Source organism: Protomyctophum bolini (assembly GCF_963924005.1).
Source record: "Protomyctophum bolini genome assembly, chromosome: 1".
Taxonomy (NCBI): domain Eukaryota; kingdom Metazoa; phylum Chordata; class Actinopteri; order Myctophiformes; family Myctophidae; genus Protomyctophum; species Protomyctophum bolini.
The window spans coordinates 24,154,348-24,180,382 of NC_137862.1; the positions used below are offsets into that span (position 1 = coordinate 24,154,348).

General features: G+C 42.7%; 1 protein-coding gene across 1 annotated transcript in view; it reads left to right on the plus strand.

The window, feature by feature from the left end:
* The window catches only part of LOC308319753 (NT-3 growth factor receptor-like), a gene marked incomplete at its 5' end in the record, with an annotated part of 201,336 nt that overhangs the window by 31,585 nt on the left and 143,716 nt on the right, over positions 1–26,035 (plus strand). The window contains 2 exons of the mRNA XM_080769935.1: positions 3,992–4,066; positions 9,596–9,667. Coding sequence (XP_080626061.1) covers positions 3,992–4,066; positions 9,596–9,667 — 147 coding nt within the window. The remainder of the gene's footprint in view (positions 1–3,991; positions 4,067–9,595; positions 9,668–26,035) is intronic.

Genomic DNA, 26,035 nt, shown 5'->3' on the forward strand with positions numbered 1-26,035 from the left:
AGATACTAGAAAAGGTTGTCTATGCCCAGCTACAGTCTTTCCTAGAGGAGCATAAGATCCCTGAGGTCTTCCAGTCTGGCTTTAAAACCCGGCATAGTACCGAGTCTGCACTAGTTAGAGTATTTAACGACATCCTCATAGCTAACGATGCAGGCGACTATGTCATTCTGGTCCTGCTGGACCTGTCGGCTGCGTTCGACACAGTCGACCACAGCGTCCTGCTCTGGCGCTTGCAGCACCTAGTGGGTATCTGTGGAACGGCGCTGGAGTGGTTCAGGTCCTACCTGACAGGCAGAACCATGTCGGTCAGCGCTGCTGGCTCTGAATCGTCACCAGCGCCGTTGTCGTATGGTGTTCCACAGGGCTCTATTTTAGCCGCAGTGCTCTTCTCCCTATATCTCCTGCCGCTAGGGTCCATCCTCAGAAAACATGGCATTTCGTTCCATTTCTATGCTGATGACAGTCAGATCTATGTTCCCCTAAAGAAGAAAGACGCTGACCCTAAAGCTCTTCTCTCTTGCCTGGACGACATTAAAGCCTGGATGGCCCTAAGCTTTCTAAGCTTCAATGAGAAGAAAACTGAGGTGGTAGTGTTTGCCCCAAATGGTTCTGGTAACCCCCCTCCTCTTGATCTAGGCCCCCTGGCTCAGTTTGTGAAGCCAACAGTCTCCAACCTAGGCTTTAAAATGGACAACGATTTTAAGCTAGATCGCCAAATTAGCTCAGTGGTGAAATCTAGCTTTTTTCATTTACGTCAACTGGCAAAAGTAAAACCCTTTTTAACCACTCAGCACCTTGAGACAGTAATCCATGCCTTTATTACATCTCGGCTGGATTACTGTAACGCCCTCTACCTTGGAGCCAGTCAGTCCTCCCTTGCTCGGCTCCAATTAATTCAGAACGCAGCTGCCCGACTTCTTACTGGCACGCGTAAGAGAGAGCATATAACTCCCATCCTCGCCTCTCTCCACTGGCTGCCAGTGAATCTTAGAATTAAGTTCAAGGTTCTGCTTTTTACTTTTAAAGCTCTAAGTGGTCTCGCCCCTCCATACCTCTCCGAGCTCCTCCACCCCTACTCTCCTGCCCGCTCCCTCAGGTCAGCTGACCTGATGCTGCTAGAGGTCCCGAGGGCGAAGCGGAAGCTTAGAGGGGACAGAGCCTTTTCAGTCGCTGCCCCCAAGCTCTGGAACGACCTTCCCCTGCAAATTAGGCAGGCCCCCTCTCTGGCCATTTTTAAAACCTCGCTTAAAACGCACTTTTATTCTTTGGCTTTTAACACAGCATGAGACCTCTGTTCCTGAACTAGCCTCCCCCACCCTCCTTCCCTTGTTTTGTGTTTTGTTTTGTGTGTTGTTTTTGTTCTCTGTGTTTTTAGTCTATGCGTTTTCTTACTGTTTTACCTATGTACTGTACAGCACTTTGTGGCAGCTATGGTTGTTTTAAATGTGCTTTATAAATAAAGTTGAGTTGAGTTGAGTAAGGCAACCAAGGGAGAGGATATTCATCTCTGTTTCAACTCTGTGCATGGCTGAAATAACAGTTCCATGTACTGAATTGGCTGAGCAACTTCCATAGACATAATTTGTTGCTGAATTACTTTTAAAGCTAAAGTATGCAATTTACCCTTGCAGAATGATCTCATATTCATTCGTTCAGTTCAGTGTGCTGAACTAAAGAAACTGGAGCACAAAAAAGAACATAAAATGTGTCTTTGCGGTGCATTTTCTTACTGAATTTGGACCTGGTTTTTTGGGGGGTTTTTGGACTATTGTTCATTTTAAGTATATTTACTTACGGTTTGAAGGGCCTTTCTCGACCCCACCTCTCTCCCATTGTTTATATTGTGTTTTAGTTTCCAAGATGGCCGCAGCGCTAGGAGGGGGTGGCCTTACTGGGCTGCGTTCACACATTCAAGACACCTGTCTTGTGTCTGTCTATTATGTCTATCCATGTTTGTAGGCCATTTTATAAAGCTGATCCGTCACCAACAGATGAAGAAGGATGCATTTTCTGTTTCTGGGTGTATACTGCATGAGTGCCAGTGACGTAGTGGTGTTGGGATTCCGTTTACCTGGGGATATGACATTTAATACCTGGTCGGGACTTATGAGTGGGCCTAAAAAATGCAAATATCCACTACTATCTACAGTACTACAAGAACACTGGCATCTATTGCCTCTTATTTTGTAACTGTATTATTGGTCTGATTCTGATGCTGTCCAGTCTACATGTTTTATCCAAAGGGAAGAGGGACTGGGACACAACTATATGTTTGCCAGTATGATATGGCTGTCATTGACCGGGGACCCAATAATTCGTGCATGTCATAATAGGTGAACATTCTGCAGAAATGGCAGATCTGTGTCGCGTATGAGATTTCGTTGAAGAGTTTGTGTAAAGGAGAGGGCCAAGCAGTGCCTGCGCCATACATTTTTCACATTTATTTTTAAACACTCCTAGATATGCTAAACTGTATAACTCATACAATATGTCACATAGCCCATAAACACTAACGGACTGGAAAACCATGCAAAATGATACACCAATAAATAAGATAATGGAACACAGTCAAATTAGGCTACAGTAACAATCAAAGCAGTTATTATGGCTAATAGTAGACTTCAAACTTAAACATTTAATGGTACATGCATTTCTCATCCACAAAGAAAACAAACCAGCACAGTGATCACATTGCATTAATGTAACTTGTTGCAACTTCCATGGCATGAGGGAAGAAAAGGAAACTAAAAACGTTTCCCCAGCGGGAGTGAGTGAGTGGCAGTTCCAGGACCATGGACAGTTCCCCCGTGGCTAGCCTGAGCTAACACTAGACCTTTCTGGCCTAGATGGGAGGGTCGCGGCTCAGATTTGCTCACCCTGATTGGTTCACGATCTGTCCGTCAGCCCCCCCCCCCCCAGTGCAGCACTGTTATTGTGTCGACCAGAAGCAGAAACCACTGGTTGCTGGAGTATACCACGCTTTTTATCACGGAGTGGAGTGATTTCCACAGAGTCGGCACACGTGGGTTCTTCAGCCATTCTCTCATTTTCCTCGCATAGCCTCGTTTGAAGTTCCTCTGGTAATGATTTCCTCACGGTGTTATTTTGAGGGGTGCACACCGCTCAAAGCCCTGACGTCACATCATTTGGAGCGACGCCTACGCGGAAGGGTTGACTCCCGCTTTTAGGCCAGTGCAGCCCATGCGTAAATCCAGGCTTTCATTTTTCGCGTTGACGGAATGAAAGCCTGGGTATCGAGGCTACCCCGTGTCTAACAAATTAGGCTAATTAATTTCGCCAGTGTTATTATGATCACCTAAAGTACACCAGACCTATATGTTTTATTTATTCTTTTCTCTCACCATTAGTAGAGCTGAAGGCAGCAATTGCATGAAACTTCCTAAGATATAATCCTTCCATTCTTTTTGGCACATGAAGCAACCTCTATCTCACCCAGAAGGGCATTAATTCAAATCCGACTCTGCAATAATTGTAGACCTGTAATTAGCCTTTTGTATGGAAATGTATTCATAATAATGTATAATGCATATAATTAACTTTTGTAAACCATATACTATTCAAATGTCTGTGCAGTGTGTACATGTTTTGGCCAATCTGCAGGGGAAGGACACACAGTCCAATCTACAGTGTGTACACACACACACACACACACTTGTTTGTTTACATGTGGAGGCACGCACGCACGCATGCACAGTTTGCACACACATGCTCACAGCCTCACACACATGTACACCCCACCATGCTGCTTTTCTCTCTCTCTCTCTCTCTCTCTCTCTCTCTCTCTCTCTCACTCACTCACTCACTCACTCACTCTCACACACACACACACACACACACACACACACACACACACACACACACACACACACACACACACTCTCTGTTTCTCCACAGATTAATAAGAACATTTAATTTATAATCATATTTTTCTCTCTCTCCCTGTCTGTCTGTCTGTCCCTTCCCTTTGCAGACATGTAGAGAACTGGACAGGACTACAGACTTTGAGAGACGTGGACATGGAGCTGTACACCGGACTGCAGAGATTGTGAGTATCTGGACTACCATATTACTGCTACTATTACCACCACCACACGGGGTACAGTGGCCATGTGGGAGAATGGCAGGTCGCTGTTTAGACTCCCGTCCCCTCCATGCATCGTGTTGAGGTGTCCCTGAGTCACACACTGAACCCCTAACTGCTGTGTGCGCCCTGGGGCTGTACAATGCTTCTAACATGGTGCATAAAACACGGAGAAGTAATTTACCCATAGGGATTACTACTTTTTTGTACCACCACCACCACCACTGCCGCCAGTATTACCTCCAGTGGTGGAAAGTACAGTAACTAAGTATTGTACATATACTGAAATACTGCATTAAGTACAATTTTGAAGTATTTGTACTTTAATTCCAATTTCCAATTTACTTCTACTATACTACATCTCAGATCTACATTTTGTACTTTAACTCCACTGCATTTATTTGAAAACCTTTAATTACAATTTACCACACCATTATTACATCAACCACTTCAGCCCTACTCATTTCGGCCATTTGAAAATAGCCAATCTATAAGCTCGTAATCTGTGACACATTGTGAGCTTGCAGATATTCTATTTTCAGAAGATTTTTATACATTTGTAATACATTAATGAGTACTATAAGTACATTTTGATACCAATACTTTTGTACTTTTAGTTTAAGTATTTCTCCATTGCACCTGTGTGAAGTGAGGGGCGCTCTTGTCATCGTACAATACATCATCATGACGTAACATGTCGATTTGCTCAGACACTATGACGTAAATTCTTCATTCATTGTCAAACGGAATTTAATCTTTGTGTAGGACGGAAATAGCTGATTTGCTCAGACACATTATCGTAAATTCTCCATTCATTGTCAATGGGAATTTAATGTTTGTGTAAGACGAAATTATACAATAATAGCTTAACAAAGGAGGGCCTAGCACCCCTCAGAAATGTGAGTACCTTTCCACCACTGACCACCACCACTATACCACCATCATCATCACTACTACTACTACTTCCAGTATTACCTCCTGCTCATAATAATGATTCACACATAATAATGAGTTTACAAAGTGCTTTACAAAGACATAAAAGCGGCCTGATTACAGTACATCATTGACCCACTCTCTTATTTCATCTGTTCCTCTCCATTGTCTCTCTGTACTTTCTGTCTTTCCATCTTTTCCGTTCACGTCTACTTTTTACAGGTCTGTCTCTCCCTTTACCCCAGTGGTTCCCAAACTTTTTCATGTGAAGGACCCCCATTTGACTTTAATTAGCCCCACGGACCCCCGTTTGACTTTAATTAGCCCCACGGACCCCCATTTGAAAAGATATGCCAGGGACCCACATAAACTCTAGCAGTGATTCTCAACCTGTTTAATTTCAAGGACTTGACATGAGTTAGTCTTACGGACCCCCCATTTAATGGCATTTCTATCCAATTTATATTGTAAAATCAATGCTAACTCTGAGAGCGTACGTTAGGGTCCATTTGGTTCCATTTGTACGCTCTTTGGTTCCAAATTATCATTTAGCTAGGTACCCCCTGGAACTCCCTCAAGTACCCCTGGGGGTCCCCAGACCCCACTTTGGGAACCACTGCTCTACCCTCTTTGACCTGTCTCTGTCTCAAAGTCTCTCTCTCTTTCCTGTCAGCACAAGACAGTGCTTCTTAACCCTATAGAACACTAAGCATCCTTTTTGTCACACCATCACTAAACTCAGGTATATTTTAACCAATACATTTTACCCAAAAATGCCATAAAACATATTTCTCATCAAAATATAATGAAGTACAGCAATACATGGCAACTTGAGGTCTACTCTTTTTCAATCTGGGAACCCATCGGCCCAAAAAAGAAAAGAACAGCGCCCTTCTGCTGTTTGTTTCATTTGAATTTGCCTCTGGGAGTGTGGCCTCAATGGAATGTGCACACAGGATGTTGGCCCGCCCTCAGCCCTCCACTAACTGTGGTGGGCCTGTGTTTTCATTCCCATGCACTATCAACAATGTATACACGTAATGGCCCTGCTGACAGATTCGGTAGCGCAGTACAGAATCTGTTCTTGAGAGATTAACTCTTCTTGAATAAGGTCAACTTCTTTAATATTCATCATGACATCATGACATTTCACAAAAAATAAACAATAAGCTATATCATGGGGGGGGGGGGCTACCATAGGGGGCAAAATCGGTGAAAAGCATAGGTTACGTATCTCTCTGTCTGTCTCTCTCTCTTTCTCTCTCTCCGTTTATGTTTCTCTCTCTTTCCTCGCTCTCTTCTGACAGTTTGACCTCTGGTTCTCCTCCACATAGGCAAGACTAGGAAAGGTGGCTAGGATGCATGCACCACTGCTCTAATCACGATCCGTCTCTCACTTTTGTTTTTCTCATGCGAGTCAGACTCACCTCTCGTATTCTTTCATTCTCTCGCTCTTTTTTCCCCATCCCCACAGTTTTTGCCCCTAAATGCTATATTCACTTCTGTACTAAATATAGTTTGGTTGAGGCAAGAGATGACATTTGAGCTGAGGTGGAAAGTAACCAAGTACATTTACTTATTACTGTACTGTAGGTACTTGGAACGAAATAACGAAAATACATTGCATGGATGCACCTGGGGCGTATCCTCAGTGATGTACCCCAAGGTCATCGGGGTTTCGGGTCTCGCGAACATCATACCCCTCACTCGGGTGACCCAGCCGGGGTGATCAAGTCCCGACTTATGTCCCAGTAGCTACCCTCGATCAGACCCACTAGGGAAAGACCAGGGCCACTCCAGTACTTTACTGGAGTATTCCAATTTTATAGGAAAATAATACTTTTCACTACAATTATTTTAAAACTTTAGTTACTAGTTACTTTGAATATTTGATTATTATTACAAAACATTACTTGAGCCCTATACACATTTTGGCTATTCGTGCACACATTCTGTACTTGACTAACGTAAAAGTATAAATTCTGCAATGTAGAAAGTCTGGAATGCAAAATTGACTTGAGTAAAAGTACAAAAGTTTTGGCACCAAAAGTAACAAAAGTAAAAGTAGACATTATGCAGAATGTCCCATTTCATATATGTTTTCTGATGTATAAAAATCTTTTGAAAATAGCAGATCTACAGGCTTGTAGTTCGGCTATTTTCAAATGGCCAGAAATATATTCAGGGCTAAAGTGGTTAATGTATATGTTTTGTAACAATAATCAAAATCTACAAACCAAATAACTTCTGTCATTGCTGTCATGAGTGACTAGATCACACTCAGCATTGGACACACACAACACACACACGGGGAGAAACACACCTCTCCCACACATGTACACATGTAGGCGGCAGGCCTACACTCAGACACACACACACACACACACACACACACACACACACACACACACACACACCCACACACACACACTCGAAAGCGTTATTTACAGAGGGGGAGAGTAGAACTGTGTACTTTTTCTTTCTAAAGGGCCATTCACACTGAGCACTATACTAGTCTGTAACTAACCAGACCTATAAAAGTGTAGTTTTACAAATCGTTCTAACTAAGTCAAGTGGATGGTAGAGTCACACCAACTATATTAAAGAATATATAGATATTGTTATATAATAGCTGGCTTGCATATATGTAAATCCACCTGCCACAGTGTGCGTGCATGCGTGCGTGCCAGCCAGCCAGCCAGCCAGCCAGTCAGTCAGTCAGTCAGTCAGTCAGGCATGACACTAATACTTGCACGTTTGATTCCTCTGTTGTGTTTCACAAACAAATCCAAGACATGTTTCAATGCAATGACCCATGTGTAAATGCAAATACAGTATAATGGCGACCGGACATCATTGTTATTGACGAACAGAAGAAAGGTTTTCCTATTCATAGTTGGCTGTGCTTTTGATTAAAGTTTAGAGGAAGCTTTCCTTACTAAAGTAAAATGTCAACCATTAGCACAAGCCTTTATACATAATATACATATACAGTAGGCTATAAGTGTCAGCTCATTGTTTTTTTTATACTAGACCGATGCCCGGCTGCAGAGCACCGAGTCGGTAACGATGGAAGTTGAAGATCTATGCCCCCTATGCAATACCCGTTGTACTCGTGTCCGAGTACCCGTTCCACCCATCTGTCTGTGTCTGTTCTGTATCTGTCTGGGCAGGCGCCCTGTCCAGAGCCCGGGCAGAGGCCTATTTGGGGCGGTTCTGGACAACCGTGGGTCCGACCGACTCAACACCCGGTACTGGACAGGGCCCGGTGTTGGCAGGGGGTGTGGAACGAGTCAAATTTGAAGTCAGTGGTGTGAACGGTTCTCGAGTTACCTGGATTACACACATACGTACAGAGACTTGGCGCATTTATAGATATATTTGGCAGCTTGGACCATGTCCACAAGCTGGTGGTCAGGGGATTGAGGATTATGGGGTTGTCCAAGTGTAAGGCAAAGCAGCTTTCAAAATACTGCTCAATCTCCTCCATTATAGGCAGTCGATCATAGGCGGCGGGTGCGTTTTACCTTTGGGTAGGCTATAGAATTGCGTTGGGGAGGGACTTTCGCGGCCGAGCGGAGCGAGGCCGCGGATTTATTTATTTATTTCCCAGATGGTCTAAAAATGAGTTATTTAGCATACTTTTACCAATGAATTAGCCTATACACAGACAACGACTTTTGGACGTCTTTTTCTCAATTCTCGAGTCAGTCAGTGTAGATTACCCGGCGGTGTTGCTGCCCCTCCGGGAGTCGCGGCTCATGGCTCTTCACAGACGGCACAGAGACAGCAGTCACTCCGCTGAACGTGTCAGTGTTGCTGCAGTGGTGTGAATTGTGAACCGTGCGGGCACTGAGTTCTGACAGCCGACTCACAGCTTCTTCTTCTAAATTAGGCTACTTTATCTTTGCCTTGAAAAAGACATTTTGCGTTTTGCTGTTTCCCAAAACAAACCAGCGCGCGCTACTCTTTGCTACAAAGCGACTGGAAGGACGAGGTTTACAGACATACCAATAGTAGTCAATCATATGCTGATTAGGCCAGTTGCTGTATAGTGTATAGCCTATATCCGATCAGCGATCACCAGGGGGCAGCGACACACACACACACACACACACACACACACACACACACACACACACACACACACACACACACACACACACAATAGCCTTCTATAATGCTGCGCACATATATTATATATATTTAAAAAAAATACCCAGCATAATTTTTGGGAAGGCTAAGCCTTCCCTAGCCTTATGCACCCGCCGCCTATGCAGTCGATCTATTTGGAGGAGAAGATGCTTCCGGTATTGTAAATATGGCGGACTGAAGTGTATGACCAATGGTGACTGTGAATATGTCCATGTGTGTTGTTTACATTCTGTACAACTTGTTTGGATTCAAGCACTTAGACACATGTTTCAAGTAGGACATCAGAAGCAACTGAAAATATTTGGGCCCTTTAATATATTTTACAACTGTAGACTCATGAACTAAAGAAATTGAAATGTGACATTTTATGATACTAATCCTTTTTTTCTCCTCTTTTTATTACAGAACCATCATGAACTGTAATCTGAAGGTTATACAGCCTCGAGCCTTTGCTCAGAATCCACACCTCCGCTACATGTGAGTCATTGATTTATCTTTTTATACAGGTTTGTTTTTAGTTCAATGTTTGTTTTAAAAACGCCATTGACAATGAAGGGGAAATGTACGTCATATTGTCCCTTATTACGTCATATTGTCTCTAATGGCATTTAATGTTTGTGTTGACACCGTTTGTTTTCACCATTACATCACCTAATCAACATGAGTTAGACTTTAATATATTATCACCCCTCACTTCACACAGGTGTGATTTTTAATTAACTATATCTACCACATATCCACAGTCCACACGGTTGATAATTATGGTGCGGATGGTGCATACACTGCTTAAGACTCAAATATATATTTTTAATAGATATATTTTCCTCATGTGTGATTGAGTCAGAGATCGTGAAATGAATAAATGTTAAATTCAGAAAAAAAAAAAAGGCAAATGGGTTATTAGGTCATTTAGAAACAGGGGTTTAATGCTGCAATCAGGATAGTGGCTATAGCATTGTGGAATATCAGGGGCTCAACCCATAGTCTTTACATTTAGCACACTGTCCTTTTGAATGTTAGACATCATTTTTCATAATTACCTACCCCTCTAATCACCGTCACACTTTGTTGCTGTAGCCTGAGGGTGCTAGCTGGGCTCACAGTGAAGTGCCAATCACAGAGGAACATAAACAGCCAATCACAGAGGAACATAAACAGTTGGCATTTTATGCAGGAATGGTAACGAGTGGTTTGGATTACATTAGTGCTTTTCCTTTTTTTTGCAACTCATTTAAAGTGTCCTGACCTGGACTACGGGTAGAATGATCCAGGGCTGCGGCCCAGTAGCCAGGACATAGTCACTCACAATGCCTTCAACAATATAGCGAAACCAATCATTCTAAATGGTAAACAATTATATATGGCACTAATAATATTTCAGCTATTTTCAGTTAATATCACGATAATACTGTGAGTGCTGTGGCGTTATTGGCCATCATAATCCTACTGATATGACAGCAGCTCATCCGTATGTGACAGCCAGAGTGTACTGTAGTGTTTAAGTAAGGTGCACCGATAGCTGATTACGACTCTGCGTGCTGCTCCCTGTTGTTTTGAAATGACACTTCCATTAGTGGTGTGCGATGATTGGATGCCTATATCTGCTGGTGTCTCTGCACTGCTGCCATAAAGACAGCTTCCATTTAGCCTGAACTAGAATGGAAAAAACAAGCAATTTGTTTCCGAGAAGAGAAGGATGAGGAACACAGAGCGAAGGGAGTGTTTTGGGGGGAGCATGATAAAAAGGTGTGTGTGTGTGTGTGTGTGTGTGTGTGTGTGTGTGTGTGTGTGTGTGTGTGTGTGTGTGTGTGTGTGTGTGTGTGTGTGTGTGTGTGTGTGTGTGTGTGTGTGTGTGTGTGTGTGTGTGTGTGTGTGTGTGTGTGTGTGTGTGTGTGTGTGTGTGTGTGTGTGTGTGTGTGTGTGTGTGTGTGTGTGTGTGTGTGTGTGTGTGTGTGTGTGTGTGTGTGTGTGTGTGTGTGTGTGTGTGTGTGTGTGTGTGTGTGTGTGTGTGTGCGTGTGTGTGCGTGTGTGTGTATTTCTCTAGCTGCTGCTGTGTCTATATAATATGGCAGCCTGTCATTAGCCAATTTGCCAGTGATGAACACAGAGGAACGGGGATGTCTATACAGAAAGAGGAGATGATATAGGGCGAGAGAGAGAGAGAGAGAGAGAGAGAGAGATAGCCTCTGTCTTCCTGTGTGACGGTGACCTGTCAGAGAACCTCTGTGGAGATACATTCTGTCCAAGTGTGGTGATTCACATTAAACAAAGGAAACAAAGATCATGCAGCTCCTGTCCTTAGATAACCTCAATCGGGCCAGGAAAAGCTCACCAGAAAAATAAAATTGGAGAAATAGCTCACTAAAGAGGGGAACCCATCGTCACTCACACTTGTGTGATGTGAGGGGTGCCTTTGTATGGCACGGGGGGCATGCTTAAAGCAAACCATAGACTTGGCTGCCACATGACGTCACAGGGGGCTTGCAGAGTTTTTGGGGGAGCATGAATAAGACAAACATTGAAAGTCCATAGACCTCTGAATGTACAGGTATGTCTGAAAACCATAAGTTGGAGGGGCTATTGCGCCAGTGACATAATCGTTAAATCACTGAAATTGACTAATAGACACAGTAACCCACTGTATCTGTGCTGAAATTGTCACCCAATTGACCCAAACAGTCAAATGTCGGAGCAGCTAGCACTGCTCAAAAAGAACATCGCTTCAATGTCCGTGCTGATAAAGTGACAACAAATTGCACATAACATTATTTCAATTAATGACAACCAAGACGAGACTGAGTCAGTCACTGCAGCTGAACTACCTGCTGCTGTGTCATTGGTGCCTCCGTGATTCATGTTTTTGCCCCCATCTGTCTGTCCATCTGCAGCAGGACAGTTATGAACTAATTTGCACAAAACCTGCTGGAAAGGCTGGTCCTGGGCCAAACAAGACGTTTATTATGGGCCCAGGAAGACTTGACAATCTGGTCATATGCATCATGAAGTTACTGGCCAACAGGAGAAGTGGTGTACTGTATAAGAATCACAGATAAACACCTTAAACTACCTTGGCAGTGGTCTGTGCTCTATTGAGCATTTTATTTTAGTTTCCATGTACTTTGATACCAGCCATTTAAAATCACAAGAGCTTTCTTTAGTGGAGCATAACCAATGGCCAGGGGTTAGTACTGCATTAGCACTGTTGAAGTAGTGTTTATACAGTGTTAGCCATTGTAGATGTCCCTTCAACATACTTATACTGCATCTATTCTGCATGGAGTACTGCAGGCAGTTAGGATCAAAGCAGTAGATGCAAATTTTAATGGAAACAAGAGCAAAACTTGACCCAGTTCCTCTTGGGGATGGAGCCAAAATGCAGCATTAGTACTGTAGCTCAGCACACATGCACTTTCAAATGGACTTTTTTCAAACTGATACATATTTCATAAAGCTAGGCGGCGTGGTCCCGTGAAGAACGGTATCTGGTCAGTCCTTGAACAAAACACACAATTCCTGCCCACTCACTCATTCAAAGTTTCACTGGGTAAAAGCGTCGACTGACAGCCATCCTAGAACATGAATTCACTGTAGATGTTGAATTGAGTGGATGCTGTACTGTGCTGACCCAATTCAACAACAACCTGCAGATTAAAGTTTATCACAATGATAAAACATAAACGTAAACGATAACAGAATGGCTGTGATAAGCAGTCTTGAAGAGGTGTGTATCTATAGCACAATAAAGGCAGGTATCTTCATATACACATGAAAGACGTAAGTGAACATACTGATAAAGATGAAAGTTGCAGCCAATTACAAATGGACAAATAAGTAATGCGCCTCCTATGCGCCTCTCATCTTTCTTTGATCCGCAGCTATACACACCCGTCTGACACTGTATCCATGCACGCCCACCACGGCATTCCACACACCCACATGCGCGCACACACACACACATACACGCACATACACATCCTCACAGAGAAGCCTATTGAAATGTTTTCAGTTATCAAAAGGCAGCCCCATAGAGAAACAAGATCCCAGCGCTTTCAGCTTGTTTGTGCAGATGCAAGAAGACACCCCCTCCTCCTTTTTTCTGTCATTTGAAGGTCCGATGGCGCCTTTGGGTGCGTGTCCTGTGTGTCCCAGCGTGTGTCAAATTAAAGGGCAGCGTCTGGATGGCCGGGCAAGGCTCTCTTTTATTCCAGCATGTCGGAAGGGAGACAGCCAATAAATCTAGAGGGAGCCTCGTCACCGAAGGGAGTCGAAAGGTCAGTCCCAGTGTGAGAGCTGAGGGGACGTGGAGAGAGTGTCTCCCTCATTAAATAGCCCTCTCCCTCTACGCCTACGTGAGATGTTTTACTCCCAAATGTCACTTTCTCACCGGCTGGCTGAACAGCCATTGTGAATACTTGCTTTCTGGCTGACTGGCTAACTATGGCTAACTGGATAACTGACTGACTGACTGACTGACTGACTGACTGACTGACTGACTGACTGACTGACTGACTAGGGCAGGTCTTCCATCGTATACTTCCCATATAGTATTTTTCGACCAATTACAACACGTACTGTATTTCATCTGCGAGGAATGTAAACAGATCTGTAAAGCCTCAATATAACTTCCTTGGGCAGCAGTCACACCTGGTCTGGGTCAAACCAATTACACTGGTTGTGACTACACACCTTTTGTGCATTGAGATAATCGATGCACACAGGATAAATCAGCCACCCCATTCACTCAGGAGAGCCTCTGGGTTCAATCAGATTTTTAATTTTTCCGCTTCCTCACCTGTTATCCATGACCCCAGAAATTGATCGTGTTTGATATAGAGCCCACAGAACTTTTTATCTGCTTGTATTTAAATTATTTTTATTTTAAAAGTCGATTCATGAGTGGCCAGAAGTCAGGGGAATTCTTCATACTGCACAGTTCACCGAGAGAAAGCACCCGTCCCAGCTGACCACTGTCAAGAGGTCTGATAGAGTGCAAGTGTTTCACTTGATTAAACTGTCTGGAAGTAACATGCTGAATATTTGCTGTATACCTCTGAAAGGTAGTGGTCAAAGCACTTGAACCAATTAATTCGATCCTACTGCTAAGCTCACTTTAGCACATCATTGCGGCTTCATTCCCAATTTCCCAAAGTGTGTACACCTAGTATCGTGCTATCCATAGCTACAGATTCAGTGTAGCCACGATAATTATAGTATTTGTATGATCATTTTACCCTCTGTACGATGTACAGATCAATAATTCAAAAAATGCCCATAACCCTAACCCTGTATGAACGTTTCTAAATTATTTGGCTGATCTGGACACTGTACAGATTGCACTGGGAAGCCATGCTGTTTTCAGATCCTGTCTTCTTTATAATGTATCATCGCGGTCAGGCATCATCCAGCTAACTTTTTCAACCTTTTTCAACCTTTTTATAATTATACATAAGTTCTAATGAGCGTTGCACCTGTCACAGACACGCACAGAGCAAATTGGGCCGCCTCAACTCCACGTCCACATCCACTCATCCAATCACACACTCATTTAATTCTCAGTCCGTTCTATTTAATCTGGAAGTTTGCACTGCTTATCCCTCCATTCCTGCTTGCTTTTGCCGCTGCTGCTGCTGCGCGCACCTCTGCTGTCTTGCTCAAACACTGCCGTTCACCCTCCACCACCCCAGGTACCACCTGGGGTGTTGTTTTGGATATGCTGTTTCTGTACGGGGGGATTCTGAGTCTTTATGGTAGGGAGATGCGCTTTATCAGAGGGCATAAAAGCAGATCCAATTAATCGCCAAAGCATAATAAATATATTGCTCATTTTATAATCAATACAATATATATTTATTCATGAGTTGTCCTGACTGAATTGAAGTTGAACACCCTTCCTGTGTCTGGGTTTTACAAATATTAAACCAATGAAAAGTATTAAAAAGCACTTCTGACTAAGTCTCCTAACTCCATTGGATCCTCAAACTGTCGGTCAAACCAGCTAACTCCAACGTGTGGAGTTAGGTGGATTAGAATGACAAAGGCAGATGAGAACAAATCTCCTCATTAATTTACGTATAATTCTTGTTGACTGTATGTATTTGATGTATTACCATGTTTTGTCCTTGCGTACTGTAAGTCGCTCTAAGAGCGTCTGCTAAATGCCTAAATCGTAAAATATTGTCTGGGAAGAGAGAGACTTCTTGATTCAACTTTGTCATTTCAACAAATGACGGCCCGTTTCTTTTTAGCTTGCTTATAGATTAGACCTAAACTGAATGTGTTGTTGTGCCTCTCTCCGTGGTGCTGAATAAGCACATCGGCCAGGGGTATGTAAATACATACCCTGCAGGTTGTGCATGGCTAATCTAATCACAAAAAGTACCACTTAGGCCTACTGTAAGTAAAGTCACATTCAAAGACATGCCTATACTTTGCTAAAACACCTACACCTACTGGAAAACCTACTGGAGTCATGCAGCCGATCAAGATAAACGATATATCCACAATACATTCCAGATGGCTGTTTCTGAACCTTTTTGCTCTATGATAAATTAACACTTACGAGTACTTTTACTAAGCACAGTACTAGACACACACACACACACACACACACACACACACACACTGCACACTGACTAGACACACTCACACAGTGTTGTGTGAGCATGGCCTCTCTGTGCACTGTGTGTGGGCGCTAACGCTAGGACTTTCTAGAGCGTGGTAGATTGGAGGTTGGTGTTGGATAAAGGTTCACTGGATCCTGCTGGTTATCCTCTCATTTCCTATACCACCCACGGATACACACACACACACAAAGACCAAAGCTACGGTTATTGGCTCCGCAGGATAACTGCCAATGCATGTACCCACATTTGTCTATGTGCACTTCTGTGTCTGTGTGACTGTGTGCACATGCAGTCACAGTTTGAGTGGTGGCGTAAACTTGAGTCATTTTGTGTGTGTTTTCTATACACTCGCACGCACGCACGCGTGTGCACGCACGCGTGTGCACGCACTCACACCCCATCAGGCACGGCAACCAACAGTCCATTTCTCCCACACCGGGATTTCCTGTAGAAGTGAACCGTGGGTGGTGACATTTTTTTACCCACTCTGTAGGTAAATTTGTTGACGTCAGTGCTCCCCGCTGTTTTCAACCGGGGAGGGGAGGAGGGGGAAAAGGGTGCTCAGATTGGTGAACCAATATGACCCCCCGCTCCTTTTCGACCGGCACCCGTCCCTCTATAATAATAATAATAATAAAACTTTATTTGTATAGCACCTTTCATGACATGAAATGCAGCTCAAAGTGCTTTACAGAAAAATGGAGGATAAAAGAAAAGCAAGGCAACAACATTAAAAACAAGCAGTAATGCAATACAGTGAGGACATGAATAACAAAAATAAAAAATAAAAGATCAATTAACACATAGACTGCTACAGGTTCTAGCGGACCAAGGCTTACTGGTGCTGAAGGCTTAACATGGGCTTTTTGAACTTTTTGGGGGGCCCACAGCGAGGGGCCTCTTATAGCGAGAATCACAATCGCATAAATAAAAAGAAAGCCCAACTTGTCCACTTCAATTTAAAAAAAAAATTATGATTCTACCATCTTCCATTCTGGAGATATTGACCTTTTTCTAACACCTGCTTTTGCCTGCACGCTGCTTGTGAAAAAAAACAACAGAGATATGGAGGCCTGAAGTTGACAGACATTTCAGTTCAGTTTTTTTAGTTCAAAAGACCGATATAAAATTGAGCACAAATAATATCCTATACAAACCATATACCGAATGAAAGCCCTGAATGTCTACTTTTAGGAGGAAAACAGTACACATTGTACACATATACAGTTTGTCACTAATTGGCTATTGAATGCAGCTTGCGCCCACCAGAGAACTTTAGAGAAGGCATGGACCCGAAGAACTATTATTCACAAAATAAGGCCTATAGCGACATGTACATACTATATACCGTATGAAACAGTAGACTCTCTGCTTTCATAAGAAAAATACCACCCAGAAAAATCACACCCCTGTGAAGTGAGCAGTGCAATTGCACTGCTCACTTCACAGGGGTGTGATTTTTATTATTATTACAGTATTAGTATTTTTCTTATGAAAGCAGAGAGTCGACTGTTTCATACGGTATATAGTATGTACATGTCGCTATAGGCCTTATTTTGTGAATAATAGTTATTCAGGCCCATGCCATCTCTAAAGTTCTCTGAAAAAGATAATTTTAGAGAGCATGGACCTAACAACTAAATATTCACAAAATAAGGCCTATAGCGACATGTACATACTATATACCGTATGAAACAGAATACTCTCTGCTTTCATAAGAAAAATACTAATACTGTAATAATAATAGAAATCACACCCCAGTGAAGTGAGCAGTGCAATGTTGCACTGCTCACTTCACAACATTGCACTGCTCACTTCACAGGGGTGTGATTTTTATTATTACGAGTAAGACGCGCGAACGCGGAAGGCGAACGCAGATCGTAAATTGCAATAACAATTAGAATAAATTACAGACATGATCTGCAGGGTGTCATAGTTAGTGCTTGGACCACGCCAGCTCCATATATGGTCACAAAAGACGCCATCACACTCATGTCACCATGACTCAGCCATAACCATATAAGGAGTCCCCAAAGCAGGACCACGCCATCACACTCATGTCACCATGACTCACAAATCACTCAGCTCCATATATGGGCACAAAAGGGCCAGGTCCACATATACAGTAAGCGGGACAGACAGACACACACACACACACACACACACACACACAGACAGACAGACAGACAGACAGACAGACAGACGTGATCTGCTAGGTCTCATAGTAAGTGCTCATTGCATTCGCAATTACAGTATTAGTTTTTTTCTTATGAAAGCAGAGAGTCTTGATGCACATTATCTGATCATAAAACGGACTTGGAAACTTTCTTCAATCGTAGCCCCATATGTGCCCTCTCCCTACGCTCATTGAACTCATTCTGTGATTCGAGCTACAAACAATCGCAGTAACGGGGGGGGGGGGGGCAACTAGGCTTTGAGGAAATGATCTTGCATAATCAACATTATTGTCGATTGTCGTGTGCCGCTCCAAACATGTCCAGACATACCACTAACCTCATCGATCCAGTCTCGCGTATCTATAAGGTGAGACGCGAGACTGGATCGGATTGTGTCTGGACATGTTTGGGAAAAAAACAAGAAAAACAACGAGATGGATGCGGCAGCAGCAGTCAGCAGAAGCAGCACGTCAACGTATTTGGAAGAAAAAAAACGAGAAAGCACCACCTGTCGTTGCAAGACAAACACCCGTATGTTGCTGATAGACAGATAATAATCGATCCGATTTTGTCCTGCCGTTCATTTTATCACATTAGGTGCAGGGCAGGCTGCTCGACGGTGAGTTTATAATAGCCTGTTGTAACGAGAAAGGGGGATGGATTGGATGGTTGGATGCCAGCAGCGCAGCAGCAGTACGGCTTGCGATCAGCGACCAACGTATCATGGCGGGCCCTCGATAATGATGTGCAATCTGTCCATGACTAACTCCACATGTGTCTGGCAAACGTTACGTTATGAAATCAAATGCCGATCGTTGCAGGTTTATATACGGGCAGAGAGCAAATCGCGTTGTATCTTGTTCCGAGAATGAGAGTGCAGGGGGACTCGGGAGTGGGGGGGGAACTGCCAATGCGATCCAAGAGGAAGAGACCCCCCCCCCCCCCACCATTCTCCCTCGGGAGAAACCATGTAGAAACAGGAGGGGAGGGGGAATCGAGTGTATTCACACAAACAAGAGCATTGTCCCATCCATTTTAGATCCCCTGACATCTGCGTTGGTCTATGCCGGACGGCCGTATCCATTACGTCGTACGTCCTCGCATAGACCAACCAATAGGCGGTGCCAGACGCTTCTCAGACCAACACCTCTTTTCAGCAGGGGGGGGTTTTAACTCTTTTTAGAGCCGATCGGTGTTACATTATGAGTTGTCCGGGCGCAAATATAGTTGAACTATAGTAATCAATAAAAATACGTTTTTTGGACCATAAAACGTATAAAAACGTTATGCGCTTCTTGCGCTTGGCTATAATAAAACGTTTAAAAACGCTTTCAGCATTCTATGAGTTAAAAGCAATGTTGTAGAAGTGGGTCTTGAGCTGAGCTTTAAAAATGTCTACAGAGGCTGCCTGACGAAGGTACAGTGGGAGCTTGTTCCATGCTGACGGCCCGTAGAAGCAAAAAGCTGCTTCCCCGTATTTTTTAGTTGCCATTTTTTTTGGCAAAGCGAGCAGGCCAGCAGTGGAAGACCTTAGGGGGCGGTTTGGGACATATTTAGGCAGGCAGTCATGTAGGTAGGAAGGTGCGAGACCATTGAGAGCTTTATAGAAAAGTAAAATAATTTTAAAATCAATCCTAAAAACTACCGGAAGCCAGTGCAGTGATGCCAAAACTGGAGTAATATGTTCTCTCATCTTAGTTCTAGTTAAAACTCTGGCTGCTGCATTTTGGACAAGTTGTAATCTGTCAGTTGTTTTCTTAGGCCAGAAACCACACAGGTTGGGCCAGGTCACTGTGTGAGTGAGTGAGTGAGTGAGTGAGTGAGTGAGTGAGTGAGTGAGTGAGTGAGTGTGTGTGCTCGCTCGCATGGTCTCATGACAATCCTATATCTTCTAATATTTGCAATAATAATTAGGTAATTGGTAATTATGTCATTTCTGTCACAGTGTTTATTCGATTACTAAGGATATTTTGTGAGGAGACTGTCTGTCTGAGAGCAATCACCTCAGAGGACCTCATGCAGTACCCTGTAGAGAAAGCCATTGTCCAAGTCCTTTTGAAGCTTGGTGTGGGACAAATTACCATTCTATTGTCTTAAGGAGCCACTGGGATGTTTCTGAGATACCAAATGTTTAATGCTTAAAAGCCTAGGAAAATGCAATGTTGAACTAGTCTTTAGCTGGCTGGCCATTGAGGTGGTCAGTTTTGCCGTGCCACTAGGCCCACGGGGAAGCTATGCTATTTTGCAACTTTATCTTTTGAAATAAATACAACTCTGATGGGACCGTCAGTTCAGCCTGCGTTTCTTCATCTGATGCTTTGATGACATGGTTTTCCAGTACTTTGCCTGGTAGTTTAGAGAACACTCTGGTTTGGTTAGTCTGTATAGAAAATACACGACACGTGTGCGCGTGTGTTTGAAATGTATCATGGACTGCAACTCTAAATGATTCATGTACATGGAAAAGCCTTTCTAACTTTAGTGTAGTACATATAGTTTAGAAGTGTCTGCCTCACCGTTATCGTTCAGTATTTATCTAAATCGAATGTTCTGTATAATGTACTAGAAGCTCACCTCTAGTTACGTGCGGCACGAATGGGAAGAAGGAAATTGCTGGATTTGACAGCCTCCACTTCATGTTCAGCTGTGTTTTTAAACCCTTTATTCTTCCTTTCACATGTACTGTAGTAGTGGATGGCCACACATTGTAGACACACGCACACCCAGGGTAAATAGTATGTGTACTGTACTGTAGTTTATGTAACAGGGTATCTGTAAGTTTAAGCAAGTCATAGGTAACTTTGGAAAGACATTATATTAAATAGTGTGAGCTTGTATATCTGTGGAAGCTGCAGATATAGTTGGCAAGTGTGGTCATTCTAAAGTGTTTGTCAACCACTGCTGTGAAACCACATTGGACAATACATTTTGTGGCAAGTTGAGGCCAGTGTTCTGTATGTAGTGAAAGTAAGTGCTGCATGAAATTACCAGGTGTGGTGAATACAAATGTATTTGGTACACAGAAGGTATACTAGTGATTAGTATTCATTGGCAGGTCTATTGTTAGGTTCATGTGTGAATTGCCTCGAAACTATAGCTCACAGCCACCCATTATCACCCCAAGAAAGACAATAGCAACCCATTCGGTCACATCAGACAAAGTGAAAAAAATTATAATATAAGAAAAACACACTTTTCATATGAGGGGTCAAGGATATTGGGTTTTCACCCCTCGTGGCGCCGGGCCTGGCTTAACTTCCACGGTCAACGAAGTGAATAGTGTTTGGTCTGAGGGCAAGTACGTAGAAAACTTTACCTGGCTGGTGTTTGGTTGTGTTACTGCAAGTCCTGTAGTTTGGTAATAGTTCTGTTGTGTGTTGGTAGTTCTGTAATATATTGGTACGCCATGCTAATCATTTGGGTAGTTGTCACTGCTCACTGTGCCAATGAAATTTGACCTTTGGCCAAGACTTTATAATCAGTTTATCCTTTGATCCAATCGTACGTTTGTGCCAAATGTCATGAAATTCCCCAAGGCGTTCTTGATATATCACGTTCACAAGGTTGGGACGGACCGACAGATTAAAGGACGAACAACGCAAAAAACATAAAGCCTCTGGCACAGACTATCTGCCGGCAGGGGCAAACAAAATCTGCAACTCATTAACATTATTATCCAGAAGAGGGGAAAAGTTGCTTGGTCAAGCCCAGCTACACAGGGGCAACACATGACAGTTTATAATTTAGCAGTCGTCGAGGCTGTTGGAAGAACAAACAAGCAGCTCATATTGATTCAGCACGCATCCATGAATTCATACTGGGTTCAGATTTACATTCCGTCCTCAGCCAAATAGTCAACAAACCCCTGGGAGCTAGGATATGCTGGGATAATCTCACTGTAAACATAAACAGGAGGACTCTGTCACCTTGTGATACTGCTGCACGGGAGACGAGCTGTCTGTCTGTCTGTAGCTCTAATGTACAGTATGTGTGTGCACACTTAAAAAAAGAAAACAAGAAAATAAATTGATGGATGTTTATTACACTAATGCAGAGGACAGAGGTCAAATTATAGGGAATTATTTCCTTTAGGGGGTTCCAGATGAACACCACCAATCATGCTCACTGGAGTGCTCAGGGGCTCAGGGGAGTTTAACCCACATCTCTGAGATGGTAGTCAAGCGAGCCGTTTACCTCTGCTACCCAGACACTCTAGTGCTTGGTTATATTTGTAACTGTTTCCTTTGCACTCATTCTTTTTCCTCCACATTCCCCAGTGCTTTTGTGTCGGTCGTATGCCCTCTGCTAGTGGCTTTTATCTTAGATGGTTCTCTGAATTTAGACTTGTGTATCTTATATTGTCCCTTAATATTGCGATTGCGTTTATCCTGCAATATTTCAATATAAAAAAATAATAATAATTGAGAAGCAGAATGAATGCTAATGATTAGAATGTGCTCAACGCGGATGTCATGATATATGTCGTTTCGATTTGGTTCTTACACCTAAATACATTTTTGCAACATGTTTGCGTCAAAAGAAACTCCAGCCTCTTGAGATGTGTATATTGCAATGCATACTATGATCTTGCTCTAATTGTGATAACCTGTAGCCGAAGTAGCAAAGCAGATTCTCATAAAATAATTGCACAGAGCCTAGATACTGTGGAGAGCTATAATTGCTGCGTATACAACATCCTAACCTAATTAGTGCTTCTAGTCCTCTATCTCCAACTCTGTGCAATGACTTTAGGAATACAACTAGGGGTCTCTGACATAGTATTGTAGTTTTCAAATGTATAAAACATATTTGAAAATAGCAGATCTACAATCTACAAAGTAACTACTAGTAACCAATGTTTTCAGTGTAGTGGAGTAAAAGTACAATATTTGTCTCTGAGATGTAGAAGTAAAAAAAAGGCTCTTTTTCTGTTGCATTCCGCAGTCATCTCCATCTATGGAGGGGGTACAGAATGCATTCACCAATAGAAAGGTATCAGCATAGAGACATAACAAAAATCCATGTCCTTCAAATAACCATACATAAGCATAAACAGAAACCGCAACTCTTATTCTAACATCATCAAGTAGGCACATTCCACACACAGTCGATGTCTATTCAATGTAAGCTCCAGGACTCACACAAAGAACACAGCTTACCGATAAAGCTGTGATCTATTATCTGATCTACAGATCTACACGTGTGTGCGTGTGTGATCATGCGCGCGCGCGCGCGCGCGTGTGTGTGTGTGTGTGTGTGTGTGTGTGCGTGTGCGCGCACATGTGCAGTGTGCATGCGTGTGTGCACATGTGTGTGTTACCCTGAGCTGCCAGTCAGAGCTGCTTTAGGTTCTTAATTACTTTCCTTGCTGCGTTCAATCAATGCCTGAGCTACATGGGGCGGGAGTGATGCATGGGCGTGAAAATGCTCTGACATATTTCACATTAATATTGAGCGCTAATGCAGCATTTATGAAGCAGTATAGTCTGTCAGTCTGCAGTCTCTGCACTAATAAGACATGAAACGACGTGGCAGATAAACGTAAGGACTGAAAGATGTGTAGACGTACAGGGAAAGGCATACAGTAATAGTGCAGACAGACAGGCTAACAGACAGGCACGTATCATTTCTGTCAAACACGAACCTATATCCATATATTTTATTTTAGTAATGCCCTATGTAATACCAACTTGTGCCAAACGGGGGCGAGTGACACTTCTGTGAGTAACTTGTAGCACCTATAAGGCACTATAGCAAAATCTAGACTAGTTATTGTGTAGGTTCGACTGCTGGAGCTATGGGGAGTGCTTAAATGAGACTCAGACACAAGGAGGTTAAATGTTAAATGATTGCCGGCAGTTATATTGAAAAAAAAACAATTAACAAACAAACATACAATATGGAAAAGAAATAAATTGGTACCAACTCTTGAATAGCAATTGCTTGGCCACTTTCAATTCTCACAGTTCACTGTGTCTTTCTAACTTGAATCCTCAGTTATCTCCTTTAAACCTTCAACTCAAGTTTTGTTTCTTTCCAGTTCAATCAAACAATCAAAATAGGGCAATACAATTTACAATATGTTTTATTTTAGTAATGCCCTACTACTACAATGCGGCCAACAACATTTTGCATTGAAAAAATGTGTTTAGAAATAGTCTCTGCACGTCCCTGCTACAGTGTATCACACAAATGGTGAGCTCTCTTTTTTATTTAGATTTTATTTTAAGTGAAAGTGGTATATTGTCAATGAAAAGGAAGGGATGTGCGCACACTGTTTCACTGCTCCCAGGAAAATTATTTATTTATTGAACAACGTTTTGACCCTTGTGGGTCTTCGTAAGTTATCTGAAAAGTGGTATATTGTGTCAGTGGGTTTTTGAGTGGTGCAACCACTCCCTTACGGAGCTATGTGTGTGGCTGGGTAGCTGGGTGGCTGGCTGGCTGGGTGGGTATGAGCATAAAAATAGCATGGTTGTTTTTCACCACCTGTGCGCAACCTAACACACACACAAACACACACTCACATATTAACTGTATATTTGATGATTTCGGGTGTGCCAGTACAGTACAGTACAGTGACAGTACAGTACAGCAGAGGGTACAGTAGAGGGACCCCCACACGGTAACTGTCATTTCTCAACCGTTTCGGACGTGGGGCGGCTCGCCGGAATCGGCCTGGCCCCCTGGGCGCGTTCCTGGGGGTCTGAAAGTTCCCTGGGGACCCCCACACTGAGTTGCACCACTCACTTCACACAGGTGTGATTTTATAAATACTGAACCAATGATGGTTATTAACAAGAGCTTGTGACTAGTAAGTAATAACCATATTGGAACCATTGGAACATATTTTTATTTTTACATATACTGAAAAGCAACGAGGTACACACAGGCAATTAAGGTCACAATGCATCGCGAAGCGAGACATTGTGAGCTTTGTATACATTTTAAAACTTGAAATAGGACATTCTGCACAATGAGTACCATTACTTTTGATACTTTAGGCCTACATTTTGAATTCCGGATTTTGCGACCCGACTACGGATAAGCGGTTGAAGATGGACGTATAGATTGACTTGTAATGGAGCATTTATTTATTGTAGTATTGATACTTTTACTTAAGTAAAAAACGTGAGTACTCTAGTACCGTTGAAGAAATGTCTCGCTAAAAATGCAGAGGAAATCCAGGAAGGAGGAGAAAAAAGCTTTTTGAACCGTGACTGAGATTTTGCAATCAGTGATGTTTCTCTGTGACAGAGAGTGAAATGGTGACTCATATGTTAGCCAAGAGCGCCATCAAGTGTAGAAACTGAAAGCACTGTTTTGATGTGCTACATGTCATTGGCGCTGTGCGATTGCTTTATCAGAACTATACCTATTATTTTATAATTAGCTTTAATTACTTGCATAGGCATGGCTCATTTACAAGGATAAGAGTATTATGTCACACAGGTTACATGTTGAAACATTCAGTGTCAAACTTAATTTAAAAGTTAATTGATATCTACTGTTAAGTGGCAAGATTGATCATCATCTTGGAGCTAGTGCCTGAGGAAGATGCATGTGGAGAAATAGTTTTGCAATCGCAAATTCAGTGCAATTAAATTGCTGAAGTTTGAAGAACTATGTTTGACTCATTGCTTCCAGCAACATATTTTTAGTTTAAGAAATTAGGAATACAGTGTTATCTCTAGCCTCAGGAATAAAGTTTTATCTACAGCATACTTTCTCTGGATTTAACAGATTTAAAAAAATGTCATAATGAGAACGGAGTGAGTCAAAAATCACATTCACAAGAAATGCCAAGGACAAGGTTTGCTTTGATTTTACAAGCACCAGAACAAACAATATACTGATTAGCTGGCTGTATGTGTAATAATATTGTATATCTGGCTGACCAATCAGTCTTTCAGGAATTACAAACCTAAGGTGTATGGAAGTTATGTCTTCAATATAATCCTGACAGTTTTGTTGGATACAAGCATTTAACACGTTATTAGAATGCCTAAAAACATTAACACCACAATTGCAGCGTGGTGCAATTG